This window comes from Drosophila miranda, chromosome 2, assembly GCF_003369915.1.
Source record: "Drosophila miranda strain MSH22 chromosome 2, D.miranda_PacBio2.1, whole genome shotgun sequence".
In the NCBI taxonomy this organism is placed as follows: domain Eukaryota; kingdom Metazoa; phylum Arthropoda; class Insecta; order Diptera; family Drosophilidae; genus Drosophila; species Drosophila miranda.
Genome location: NC_046675.1, coordinates 11915167 through 11929794, shown reverse-complemented (window position 1 = coordinate 11929794; position 14628 = coordinate 11915167). Strand labels below are relative to the sequence as shown.

At 42.9% G+C, this 14628-nt stretch overlaps 1 protein-coding gene across 2 annotated transcripts in view; it reads left to right on the top strand.

Annotated features, from left to right (window-relative positions):
* The window catches only part of LOC108154425 (dopamine receptor 1), a 34998-nt gene extending 20911 nt beyond the window's left edge, over nt 1–14087 (top strand). For both annotated transcript variants that reach the window (XM_033389655.1, XM_017284694.2), the window contains exon 6: nt 563–14087. In XM_033389655.1, coding sequence (XP_033245546.1) covers nt 563–1100 — 538 coding nt within the window. In that variant the 3' untranslated portion in view covers nt 1101–14087. The remainder of the gene's footprint in view (nt 1–562) is intronic.
* Nucleotides 14088–14628: the final 541 nt, after the last annotated feature.

Genomic DNA, 14628 nt, shown 5'->3' with positions numbered 1-14628 from the left:
TAGTGGGAGAGGGAGTGGACTCCACTCCGTTTCATCAAATGGATCCCTTGCTGGTTGGGCATTGGAATTTTCTATCAAATTTCGGTTAAATTACAGAATAAATATACTTTTATCGTCATAATTTGTGCCTGGTCGTGTTATCCTTTTTATGTGAGGGGATGGATCCAACTAAACACTCGCCCACGGACACACACTCTGACGGACACTGTGACAGATACTTTGACAGACACATATGCTTGTTTATTTGCTGCCCAGCAGCACTATAGTGGGAGTAGGAGTGGGAGTAGGGCCTCATTGAGAGCAGCTGGAGTGGAAGATTGGATATGATAGTCGTACATTGCGTATACGCAGTGTGTTTCCCTTGGCTATTGTGAAGTAGTTGACGTGGCAAGTGGCCCAAGTGAATAATTATCATATCAATTACATGAAACAGTAACTATTATCCAGTAACAAACTAGCCAGAAGTTGGGCAATCGCCCACAAGCAAAAGACATTTATTAAGTGACAAATAATTGTCATTTCCTTGTCTCTTTCTCTCCCTCTCTCTCTGTTTGTCTTTCAGCTTGTATTGCTATGCCCAGAAGCATGTCAAATCCATCAAGGCAGTGACCCGACCCGGCGAGGTGGCCGAGAAACAGCGTTACAAGAGCATTCGACGCCCCAAGATGACGCCCAAGAAGTTCAAGGTGCGAAACCTGCACCACAGCTCTCCGTACCACGTCTCGGACCACAAGGCGGCGGTGACTGTTGGCGTAATCATGGGCGTGTTCCTCATCTGCTGGGTGCCCTTCTTCTGCGTGAACATCACGGCCGCCTTCTGCAAGACCTGCATCGGCGGACAGACCTTCAAGATCCTCACCTGGCTGGGCTACTCGAACTCGGCCTTCAACCCGATCATCTACTCGATCTTCAACAAGGAATTCCGGGACGCCTTCAAGCGTATCCTGACCATGCGCAATCCCTGGTGCTGTGCCCAGGACGTAGGCAACATCCATCCGCGGAACAGCGACCGCTTCATCACCGACTATGCGTCCAAAAATGTGGTCGTGATGAACTCGGGTCGCTCCAGTGCCGAGCTCGAGCAGGTCTCTGCGATTTGACCAAAAGGCGGCTACAGCGGAGACAGCTGGCTGCCGTGCTGCTACGGCTGCGGCTGTGGCGGCCTCCGCGTGGATGATGACGACGACGGAGCACTGACCACGCGCTATGTTCCATGAGATTCGGTCACGGCGCCTACGGTCACCATTGTGGAGACCGTCGAGGCTGCCCAAATGGAAACGGAGCTGCTCTAAGCCACTAACTGGGTTCCTACAACACCATCTCGATCTCGATCTCTCACTCGAAAACAAAGCAATCCCGAGTCCCTCCTTCCTTCCTCTAAAAAAATCGAAAGCAAAATGGAAACCTGTAAGTATTATCAGCGCGTCCCAGAGACAAAGCAATCAACTATGCGTATACTTAATCGTATCTAGCAATAAGCCCCCGTTGTATCCCACAACCACAAACGACGCCCAGGACGTGATTAGGTCTAAGATCTTACCCCCTCCAGCACCTAAAGAGCTCTCTGTCCAAGTTCCTGTTTGGTTATTCATGGCAGTTTTGCAATCGTTTGGGATCCATGCAAATGCTATTATTATGGAGTGACACATGTCACTTGCCACACACTAACACTTACACACAAACACACACATACATCTACACTGGCTGTCACAACAGGGAATGAAGAAAAACGTTGCATACATCGCGGCGCCCTCACATTGGACGAGGAAAAGCTTTACATTTGATTTATTGATGAGAATTTATGGCCATTGAACGACAGAGCTGCCAAGTGCAGTCGTAAATTATCCAAAATGATTATTGTTATGGCTAAACCAAATGGCATTACCACTCCAACTTCAACTCCAACCCCATCGTTATTCCTGCTTTGTACGGGTAGCGCTCCAATGTTTAGTTGGCCTCAACTTTTTTATGGGACACCCCTGAAAAGTTTCCAGACTGATTTGAATTTATGCGGGAAATCTTTGTATGGCTCTGTTCTGCTTCACACTGCTGTGCTCAACAATGTTAATTAAGCCAACTGTGATTGGCACTCGCGGAGGAGGAACAAAAGGTAGCAAGAATGGACGGACATTTTCGGGGACCGAAGGCTTAGCTACCCTTACTGATATATCTCCGACCGCCAAGCGGCTGTTTATTCTGATCGATAACAATGCCGTCTCCGGTAGTGTATGGTAGTCGAAACAATCTCAGTCGAAAGGTTAACCGTGAAGCATTTTGGGGCTTCAGCTCTGATTACCGAATGATTTAATGAGCCGCACCTGCAAACAGGCAACAGATTCAGCCTTGAAGTGGGGTTGATAGAGGAGCTCCAGGCGAAATGAGCTTGTTGCCTTGCCAGCGGCTGTGGCTGTCTTCCTTTGCGGGGGATTCTGTCTTTGCTGAAATACAACAAATGTAAACAGTTTGTTCTTCGCGGCATAATGAAAAATTATGCTGTCTGAGTTTTGCTCCTGGCTTTGGGATCTGTTTCTGCTGAGGGCTCTGTTTCTGCTTCTGTTTTCCCTTTCGTGCCACTCGAGTTTCATTTCCACTTATTTGAAGATGGCACAGAGCTTTTCCATTACCTCTGCTCCTCCTGCCTGGTGCTGTTATTAATACAAAGTACTTATGTTGTCTTTTACACAGCTCTTTCTCTCAGACTCCTTCCGCTTACAATCCTCTTACAACTTTTCAGCCTTTGTTTATTCGAATCGAGCTCCTTTTCGTATTTATTTTGGCAGTTTATTAAAAGTTGCCTGCTTTCGTCATTTTAATTACAATACGCCAAATGGCATTTGTTATCGACTGACACGCCCCTTGATCCGCCTGCGAACCGCCCCCGAATTGCGCCACTGGCACGCAACTGGCACGCAATCAATTCGACTTTGGCGCCCTGCCACTGCCACTGCCACGCGCACGTGTCGCATAGTCTTCCAGGGGCATGCCGAAGCTCCTCCTCTTCCTCCCTGGGTAAAGGCTTGAAATGTATCGCCCCACACGAGTGGCACCATCGATATGCCACCATAGGCCCTTCTCAACGCTGCCCCAATTTCCATTTGCGGAATTTTTTTTTTTTCTTTTTCTTTTTTTGGCACAGAACAGCTATTGACTTTGACTTTGGCATTTGTGGCACGTTAAACCCTCAACAGGAAAAAAAATTCGGGGAATTACATGATAAATACGCAACCCTAAGCCTTAACCCATTGTGGCCAGAAATCGAAGAGATTCCATATGGATTGAAATAAATCAAGAGCTACACTTCACAGATGCCACAGCATTGAACAAGTGTTCCACTCCTTTGAGGACGCACATACATACACCGTTCCCTTAGAGATTATATTTCCGAGAACTTTCAGTCTCTCATTTTCTTGGAGCATTATTTTTCTCAGAAGTTCAGCAACTAAAGGGTTAGGGCGTTGGACTCTGTTTTGGGGCATAATTAAGATACCCTTAATGCCTCTCAGACTTTCGCTTTTGTTTCTGCTTTCCCGTAATCTGGCTTCCTGTTTTTTCCACTTTGGGTTCGGCGCTTCTTTTGTTCATCTTCGATTTGCTCGAGGCCATGCGATTGCGATTGCCACTGCGACTATTGGTGCTTTTCCGGCTTTTCCGAGTTTCTTTTGTGCTGCAATCATCGTGAAAATCCTTTGCTGTCGTTGACTACGCCGAGAACGAACTTTCAAAGGTTACGCGCTTTTTTCGAGCATTTGATTTGAGCGAATTTTAATTGAACCATTTGTAGGACTGAAACCCAATTGAAGGGCGGTCGTTCCATGTGTCTCTTTCCCTATCTTTACCTCTCTCTTTCCCTGTCCTTTTCCTTTTCTAATTGTATTAGCCAGATTCATGTTAGATGGCTACGTGACAGGCATACCAAGCTGTCGTTATTCTTCAAAACGAAGGAAGCCCAACGAAGCCAAGCTGAATTTTCCCTTTTATTACCATAATCGCTTCACAAAAAAAAACCCCCAGACTACTCCGCAGATATGGAGAGAGGGATATCTATACGTATATATATATATATATATATATATAATGAGAGCAAAAGAAGGCCCCTGTTGTCTGATCCATCTGCTCGACTGACTGCCTAGGCTGCTTATTTGTTGCTTAAATAAACAGATTTCTCGTAATTGCTTTCGGAATTCAATTATTTGCCCCACAAAAAACCAACAAACCGAAAAAAATTCTTTTCAACAAACATACAACAGCCATCAATGCCAAAAGCAACAACAAACAATTACAATTTTAGTGCAAACAAATTGGAAATGCAGGAAAAAAGTTCACTTGAAACTGAATTTGCTCAATTTAAAAATAGCATAAGTGAGCATTAAACAAATATTTGCCATCAATCGAAATCGAATGTTGAACCTAAAGTTTTAATATTATGGGTTCGATTGTAGGGTCGATGGAGACTGAGGGAATTGTTTGGCTTTTGACTTAGGTTAACACATCTAATGGACGGGAAATTCTAAGTTAAATATTTGCGGGCATATATAAACTCTGATGTGTAATAGGTTTTAAACGTTTAAAAATATTTAAGAATGAATACTTGCCAGTCTTATGTCTTTTAATTTGCTTAAATGCTTTCTTGGAAGAATACTTTAGTCATTTAAACCAAGGTTTTTTTGTGTTCTTTTTATTTCTTTCTTGTCTTATACTTGATTCAAGTAAACCCAATAAAAAGGTTGTTACATAAAATTGAAATCAATGCTTGCTGAAATATTAACATTATTTCCTTTCTTCTATTCCCCCTCGTGGGCCAATTTATTCCTTTCTTTTAGCTTAGGCTATCGTAATTTAATAGGAAGGAAATTTAGCTTCGGTACTGGTTCTTCGAGGCACTTTTCAAAATTTCAGCGTTGATTATTTTTCCCATTAAATGCAAATTGTTCTACTTTTGATTACCATTTTTAATGAGTTTCCAGAGAAAAATCGAATGAATAATTTCTAGAGATGTTTAAGAATTTAAAATTACTTTAAATGAATATTTTATGCGAAGAAGAATTTTAAATATTGTTAGCATATCCATCGTATATCCAGCATTTCATTTGAGAGTCGATTTTTTCAGAACTCTGCAATTCTTTGGCTTATCGTGTGCGCATTTTGTATGTACGGCATTTGTGTTCAATTGGCAATCCTTTGAGCCCACTTTAAAATCTGTTTGCACACGATTTGTTTGGCTTTGCAATTGGTGCCGAAGTTTTGGGCAAATATTTAAGACGAAAAAGTCAGGCGATGAATGTCAACATTTCGCATAAATTGCATGTTGAATGCCAGGCAGGGCGCAAATCGGTCGCTTTCCATTTTGGACATTTGGCACTGACATTGACTGGCTTAGATTGATTGATTGATTGATGGTTGGATGGATGGATGAATGGTCTGATTCCTGCCTTTGTTTGCATTGAATTCCGCTGGCTCGGCTTTAGTCAGTGCTCAGCAGAGATTGACAGAGCTCCTGGCTCCCAAGGACCAAGAACTATCAACAGTTGTTTGTCCACCGACCATACTGCTGTCCTTCCAATGTGCCGGCTGTACGTGAGATATATATTTTGGCATTTTTATAACTTTGGCGCCCTCCTGTGTTTACTTTGCTTTACGACTTTCTACAAATTCCTTCCGTTTCTTCTTACACACAGTCTGTGCTGCCAGTATCTCTCCCTCTATCTGTTTCCGGACCAGGCGCGTGTCAGTTTGTAGCCTTCTTTCGGTCTGAGCTGCTTTTGTGCTTGGCCAGCATTGCGTATACGCAATGTATACGCTACGTATGCCCCCGAAAATCGTTTTATTGCCACCAACGCTTGGCGTGCTAATTTATACGTTCGGGAGCTAAGAGCCGAGGCCAAAGTCGAGGCCGTAATTTAATGCCGCGCTCAGCCCCAGTCACGCCTCAACGGATCATAAAAACACAATTTTAATCACAATTTCTTTTTTCGCTTACGCGCCAGGATTTGGCTTTGGCTTTGGCTGCACAATCCATCAGACTACATAGGCAAATTACCAGCAAACATTTGAATAGATGCAAAGCATTTGGCACCTCTCCATCTGGCGGAATTCTCAAAAAGAAGAGAGCGTTTCCTTTAATTTCGGAGGTCAAAGCGCAGCAGACTTGACCTACACCTTGACAGCCGGACACTTTGGCAGCATTCCAAGCACAAAGCGGATAAGGATATGGATGTTTATGAAGACGTGGCAGGGTGATGTGAATGTGGTTACTGATGTGAACATGGATGCAATGAACTTGACATTTAACCTCTGCGTATACGCAATCTTTGACATTTGGCAACTTAAAGCACTTTCAACCGCCCCTAAGACTTTGGCCAGCAACTGGCATTTGATATTCATCTTCTCTGCGCTGCAGCCACAGCCACCCCGCAGAAAGTTTCCTCTTTTCGACGTTGGGCGGTGTGGCGAAGGGTAGGGAAAACTTTTGCGCTGGAAAAACTTTGTGCAGTCGTTGCAACAATAACAAATGCCGGCAAAAGTTTAGACAGATTTCCCTGCCTCTTGTAGCCCACCTGCCGCCGCAGTCTGCAATTAAAATTATGTGCCATAGTCCCATTCAGCTCTTTGTTGCGCCGAAAGAGTTGCCCCTGCTGCAGCCCCAGCCCCAGCCCCAGCAGCAGATCCAAAATGAACTCAACTTGGGCTTAATGCCAGCTTTTTCAATTGCGGCAATTTAATTGGGAAACAAATTCAATTTCAAGCAAAACTTTCTCCACAAACGATGCCTGATGGCGGTCCCTGGGAGTCTTTCCGTTTGCATTCCGGTCTTCACTCGATATAACAGTCATTAATTAATACCCACCTCCTTCTCGTTTTTCTTGTACTTTCTGACTCCGATCCCCGCTGACAAGTGGCAAGCGGCAAGCGGCCTGCTCAGCTTAAACAGCACTCAATCGATTTTATATGCCCGGCTATCACATGTAATGCATTTTAATTAAGAGGAAAGAAACCCCTGAGCCGTGCAACCACCCACTACCCACTACCCACCTCCCACTCTGTGACCCTGAGGCAGGCTGTTGCCGATGCCCATCCACTTCTTTGCCAAGGCCTCGCCCACGTCTCGCTTTCGCCCTCGCCTTGGGCCGGATCCTGCAGTTTGCAATTTTAAACCCAAATTGAATTACTCCATCGTCGTCGCTGTCGTCGTCGTTGGCGGTCTGGTCTGCTCTGGTGTGTCGCCCCAGGTTCCCCAAAGGCAGGCCTGAAAGCCCGCATATCTGATGCGGCTTTAAAAATGTCGCCTCTTAAGGTGGAAACAGAATGCGGGAGTGTCGGGCCTCGAGTGTTAATTGATGCCAAGTATTCTAAGAATTTTCGACTGGAGTGTAGGAAGGGCTTAAGCAAGGAAGTGTCTGCTTAGGAGAGCTAGGAATTCTGCTATAATTTGTTATGGGAAAGCTCAAATGTGTCAGACTCTATTATTTTCGCCTCGATGAATAACACTTGGAAGTACAACAGCTGCAAACAAAAACATTTCAGCTCTTGCCACGCAATAAAATATTAATTCAGCAAAAATAGCACGCTCAAAATGATGAGGGAAAAATCAAATTAAATTTCATCCATATTAAGCTGAATAAAACCAATCAAACACGAAAAATATTTTGATTTTAGTATAATGATCAGAACAAAGAAATTCACTAATCGTTGGGGCGAAATGTTGCAATTGATTTATGTGGATTATTTGGTTGTTTTTTGCTTTGGCACGTGAACAGTGTACACACTCTGCTCTCTCCCCATTTTTAATTTAATTAATTGATAAATATTTTGGGGAAAACCAAAATGGAACGATAATAAAAGGTGACCCACAAGCAAACCAGAACTTCAAACGTAATTTATTTGTTAAAATATTGTTTCTCTCCTGTTGCTGCTCCATGATTTTCCAATTAAAGTCGAGCTCGTACGGGTATCCGCTGCCGAAACTAAAAACCAGACCCCTGTCCAGTGGTTGCCCTCTGGTCCGTGTGCTCCTGACAGCTGGCTGCCTCCACCAGGCGGATGGGAGAATGGGGATGCTGATGGAAAGTGTCCTGCTAGAGCTGCGGGGCAACAATGCAGGCGTGAACATAAATTTCAAGCTTCAGTGAACCCCCAGCCCTGCCAACCCATCATCCCTGCTGGCAGCCCCTCCGCTACACTCCATTCCGCTCCGGTCCCTCCTCAATCCCCACTCAATCCTCAATCCTTGGCAGGCTGGATACGCCTGACATTGTCCTGGGGTCTGGGCCATGGCTAAAAGTGCCAAAGTTTATTATTAAATTATGTTGGCAAATAAAACTGTTGAAGGAAAATCAATTTTCGGAATTTCTCTCTGCTTTGTTTGGTTGAGAATTGTCCTTTGTCTCTCTCTTTCTGTTGCTCTCTTGTTCTCTGTCTTTCTCAATGTGTTCGTGTGTGTGTGTCTGTGTGACCGAGTGAACCCTACTAATCAAATTAAGTTTATTTTTAAAAAAACGTTTCATTCAGCCAAAAAAACCAAACTCCTTGGGGAGCCCGAGCCCCCGAAACAAAACCCTTTTCGATGCTGGTAATCGAATATTTTAGCCATCGTTAACAGCTCTTCAACTCGCTGGTCGAGTCCACAAATAGCTGTTAACCCCAAAATCGATTCCCGATATATGAAGAGGTATATATAGACTATATACCCATACAGAGCCCCATTCAAGAGATTTTTGAAGAACTAAAATAGCGTGAATGTTTCGTTCAGCAAAATGAATGCTGGAATACTCGTTCTCCCATTGAATAGGCAAATTCCACAGAGCGAGCGACAAAGACAGAAAGAATCAATGAAAGAGACAGGTATATCTAGAAAGAGAGAGAGAGAGAGATAGAATGAGACACACAGCGCAGAGGCTGACAGCTTTCTTTATAGAATTACTTCTGGCGCAATAACTTTTCCAACTGAACGAGCCGCTGATGGAGCACACTCGCTTCGCTCTCTCTCTCTCTCTCTGTCTTTCTCTGTTTCCTTATGCTTCTCTGTGCCCCTCTCTTTCTCCCTTTCATTTGCTTTCTCTCTCTCTGTGTGAGGCTTCTCCTGTGTATTTCATCCTCTTTCATTCCATTCATTGATTTGCCTTTTGCCTTGGCCAACTAGTGCAGAACATACGACCTGACCAGCCACCAGCGACCAGCAGACATGAGCCATTTCCTCATTTTCCTCCTTTTGGCCCACTTCACTCCCATTAACCCTCTAACGGCGAAGTGCCATTGACTGACCCCAGGATAAAAATAGTTTGTGGGAAATTTCTCTTTTCTTTTAACCATACCCTCATCCCAAACTTATGTTAATTATTTGTATTTCTTATTAAATACTTACTAACACTTAAGCATCTTTCTTTCGGCAAGAGAAGTATAATATACTTCTCCTTAATTATATTCTTGACTCAAATAGCTACTGTACAGGGCACCCTTATCATGGTCACTTATGGTAATTACTATATTTTCTTATGAAGGTTAAAGTGTGGTTGGAGCACGTGTTTTAGCCTAATTTGTTTTATTTTGTTTTGGCATAATCCTTGAGCTTGATTTGGCTGGTATTATATTACGTTATGGTTTCCTGATTAATGAACGGATAACAAAACAAAAATGTCGTCATTAATATTGAGGGAAAAAAATTGATTCCATTTCAACAGATATGGATAGAGCAGAGTCATGTCATTATATTATTTTCTATCAAAATTTGTATCTATATATCGGTTGATAAGTATATATAGAATATCAGATAGGGATATAGACTTCAATGTTATACATTTTTTGAATTCGAATAATTATTCGACGCCTCCAGGTAGTAATCCATGAGCTCGTCGATGTTTGCATCGTGTTCTGGTATTTTTGTCCATCAGGTGTTAAAAGTAACACACCTGCATTGGGAAATGGTCGTTGATGCAGCTGTTCCTGTTGCGTCAGGGCGTTCCTTGCTCCGGGTAAGTGGCCGTGCGGCTAACCACTCGAGTGTCCCATCATCCTGTCCACTGTCCCAGGATAAGACAACAGCCAAACAAAGGGCGGCTGGTCCGCTTACGGCTGTGGCATCTTGGATTGGCTGTGCCACCGAAGGCGCTTGCGATGTGGATGTGGATGTCGATGTCGAAGTGCCGCAAGGCCACTCAGCAATGATTAATTACACTTAATTGTAATTTATGCGCTACAGGAGTAGGATCAAAAGAGCAGAGTAGAGCAGCAGGAGACCCATTCTTTTGCATTAGTAGAGGGACTCCTCTGTCTGGCTGAAAAGACACTTTATTGAAATCTAGGCCTCTCCATCGGTCTCCTGCTCTGTCCCTTTTGTAGCGCTAATTGGCTATTAAGCTGGCGGAATTTTTAGAGCGTTTACTGCTGATTCACATTTTCATTAGCTGGGGCTTAGACGTCCTGGCTTTTGAACCACACAAATTGCCGAGAGATGGGGTGTAGGAATGCCTCCCGCTGCTGGCTAGCGGAGTGGACCCTCGCTCTGTCTCTGGCAGGACACTGATATCAATCATGATGGTTGCTTGACTTTCCTTTCCTTAAAGATCCCCATTAATCAAGCGGAGTTGTGGTCCTTGGGAAACGTTTATTTGAAGGCTTCTTGCTCCACACATTTGTCAGACTTCATTTGTGGCCTTCTCCGATGGCCAATCTAATTGTCAAATAGTTAAGAATTTGCCATTTTCTAAATAAGTTTGTTCCCTGTCAAATGAACTATTGAACCATTTCCCACAATGCAATATTTCGGTGGGAACAAACTTGTGGAAATTGTTTTGATTGCTCTCCACTTTGTTGTGTCCGGCAGCGTTCAATAATCATTATGAAAAAGTTTGCTCTGAAGTTTTTCAAGCAGTTCAATACGCTCTGAGTGCCCCCCGCTGCCTAATTAGATCAGTTTCGGTGCAACAGAGAAATGGAAAAGTGCAACCGAGGGAAGGAAGGAAGAAAGCTTCCAACTTAAATGAAGCTGAACGGGCCACTCGACAGCCAGTTGCGCCGTTTTCTTCTTCTGGAACTCCCGAGTACTCATTCGAACTGGTACTCGCATAAAAATTACGAGGCTTCCACACTTTTACGAGCTTCGTCAGCATTGAGGAGGAAAATGGAGGAACTGCTGACATAGATTCCGCTCAAATATTTCGCACTACTTTTCATTTTACGATGGCACGCAATGAAAAGTGAAATGGTAAAATGTTTTTCACTCCCACCCGCATTCTCACTCGCTTTTTTCAGTTTTTCTTTTGTTTACTTAATATTTGGTCCGCCCTTTTCTTTTTCGCTTCGTATTTTGTTTGGTTTTTTGGCGAAGAGTTTCTGTTGTTGCAGCGAAAATAAAAGCGGAGCAGTGCAAACAATGCACTGAGTGATTGCCGTGAAACAGGCTGCGATTCTTGCCCGACACGCCCCCCATCTGCATAGCCCCCATTCATTCATCCTCGGATCCATCCAACCAACCATCCATCCATCCATCCATACATGATCCATGTATAGCTTCAGCCAGGCTCTGGCTCTGGGCCTTTCCCAACACTTTTGTTTACACGCATAAATAAATTCTGGCAAATATGTTTTCAGTAGAATACAAAAAGTGCAAAGAGGCAAACAGCAAGCAGCAAATGGCTGTACAAATTGTTCCCACTGCCCGGCTTAAAGATTCGCATAAATAAACTATGAATCTTGATGGTGAAAATTCTGAAAATGCCCAAATATCGAATTATTTATTGCAACCACAGACAGGCCTTCAAAAGCACTCTAAACTGTATCCGAAAAGGCTTAAATGCTTCACGAGATGCTTCGAGGCAGTTGCTGACAATCAAGGATTTATCTCTTCAAAAAACGCTCTTGCAGAAAGTGGAAAAAATATGTCAAAGAGAATATCGATTGCATTTCTGGTGGAAACATTTGTGTTCATTCTGGCTTTAAAAACAAAAGCAACTTTTTATTTGTGGACATATAGCAAAGAAACGTGCATTTATATAATCCAAAATGTATAAGCTATGCTGTGAATATCCCAGCTACAAGTGTTACGTACATCAAATATGGAAATATTTCAGAATATTATTTCTACTTTCATCCACAATCGTCTTTGTCCTCTGGATGAGTGTCGTCCCAATCATCAAATTATCTAATGGACGTTGTGCCGCCACCAACTTCCTCTTTCCTTCCTCCTTTCTGGTCAGCAAAGTGAATGGAAGCCACTTAGTCCTCTGTTCCTCTGGCACTGCAGCTGACAGCTGGCTTTCCTGCATTAAGCGCTAAAAACTGTCAAGTTCTGTGCAAGTTTCCTACAGCTCTTCCATAGTGGTGTAGGTGGTGGACCTTCATGGACTTGTGGCAACATTTTTTAGGCAGCAATGAAACTTTGGCTCTGGCATCGGGAAGATAACATGTCAAAGAATGGCTGACATGTTCGAATATGAGAGCAGTCAGAGCGGAAACGAGTGTATCTGTTGGTGGTTCCGTTCTGTCGATGTGCAATAGTTTAATGGCAACACAATTGACACAAAAGCTGACACATTCCTACATCTAAAACGAACTGAACTGAAATGAACCGAGGCTGAGCTGCTCGATGATATCCCCCGGGGCTCGGAAATGCATTTCCGCATTACATTTCAGGTGGGGGAAACATCCGGCGGATGCGGCAGTGCCACATTTTTATACCGAGCATGACTCTCCGCATGGGAGCGTCAGTGCCAGCGATTGGAGGAAAATGCCAACAGGAAAGCCAGAAACATCCCACATTAGTCAGTGGAACATATCTGATAACTTGTGAATTATTAATTATCAAACATTATCTGACATTTGTCAGAGGCAGCCCCACCCACATATCACGCACACTGAAACACTTAAACACTGAAACACAGAGCAACTGAAACTCAAACTGATACTCAAAGAGACTCAGCCATGGGAATTCCGTACCTATACTTTACTAATACTAGTTATGTTGTACCTTGAGGTGATTGCGTTGTGTAAACTGTACTTTCCCCTCCCGTAGACGGTAACCTGAATTATGTAAATAACAAGCGGAGATTGTGTGCACTCACCCGAATGAATATCAAACCAAAGAACTATCAATTGGGGGGAAAGCCCAAAACCAACATAGAGTCTAAGCAAATTAAAGCGGAAGCGGAAACAAAAACTACAACATGTTTTAGATATTAGCTAAATGGCAAAGTCTTGTATCGAAGGACGAAACTAAATAAAGATGTGTATGTAATGTACGAGTATGTATGTAAGGCTCTTTTGTACCTCTTGCTCTCCCACTTTCGAATTTACTAAGGATCGATCCCTTGAAAGCGCTAAGTGAAACTTGAACGTTTGTCTAGCTCTAAGTAAACTTAAACCCAACCTAAACAACTTGCAATCCTGCATACACGAGTATATACTATATATATTTATGGACATATGTGTGTATGTGAATACTAAGTATCTAGAAAATTGAACGAACCCCTTGGGAGCAGATAGTACTCGTACTCTACTCGCTATCCTGCTCCTGCTCCTGTTCTGTGGGTGTTAAAATCTAAGAGTTAAGCTACAATTATGCTGAAAGCATTTAATAGTCTAAACAAGAACAACATACAAATACAATACTGGTAATCCAAATAGACACAAATTAACTTGTAAATTATTGAATCTCAGCCCACACATAAACATGCATACATATTCGTAAATCAGAAATCAGAAAGCATAAAGCAAATCTGTAGTCGAAAATTGTAGTTCATTGTTACTGTCTAGCGATATGAATAAAGTATGAATTAAACTATAAATAAATGAATCAGTAAATCAGTAAATAGTTCAATGTGTGTGCGTTATGTAGCCCCACAGCCCAATAAAATGGTTAAAGGTTAAAGGAACATTCCAAAGAATTAGCCGTAAATGTGTCTGTGTATAATCTGTATATGTTAAGGTCAAGAACACCTGGTGTACTCCTAACTTAAGTTGTGACCTCTCGAACCTGCACCTGGCTCTTTCTTGTGCTTCACCTGTTCTGTATAAATTAATAAGCTCTGATCTAAGTTTATCCCCAGAAAATACCTAGCAAAGTGAGAAATACTTAAATAAATACTGAAAAATATTGATAAGCATGAATTTGGCTTTTAGTTAATTGCATTTCCAGCCTCCCCTCATCGATCGCATCGCCTCCGGTTTCTTTTGAAAAACTGAAAAATGTACGAATATTCAATCGAAAAAAAATTTCCAATTTGATTCAATTATCGCAGCAGTCTCTCTGTCATGTCGCATTTCCATTGGGTTTCTAGACCAGGTAAGTGCTAGCATTTTTCCAAAATTAAATTCCCACCCCGGCAACGTGTAGATATATCGAAATGTCAGTGTCCAGGTTTCTGCCTCTGTGGCAGAGAATAGTGATGGGATTCCTGGCGCAGCATGTGCAAGGAATTTCGAGTTCATTAAAAGAGAATTTTCCGGAATTCAATAACACAAACACCAATATCCACAGGACCGCAAACGAATATTATTTGTTTGGTTTGGGATTTTTCCTAGCCCGCTCTCCAGTGTGTGTAGGTGTGTGTATGTTTCTGAGTCTAAGGATGCACAGGCGAGCAAACAGACAGGCACAAACATGCACAAGAACGTTCATTCTCGCCTTGTCGGGCCAGA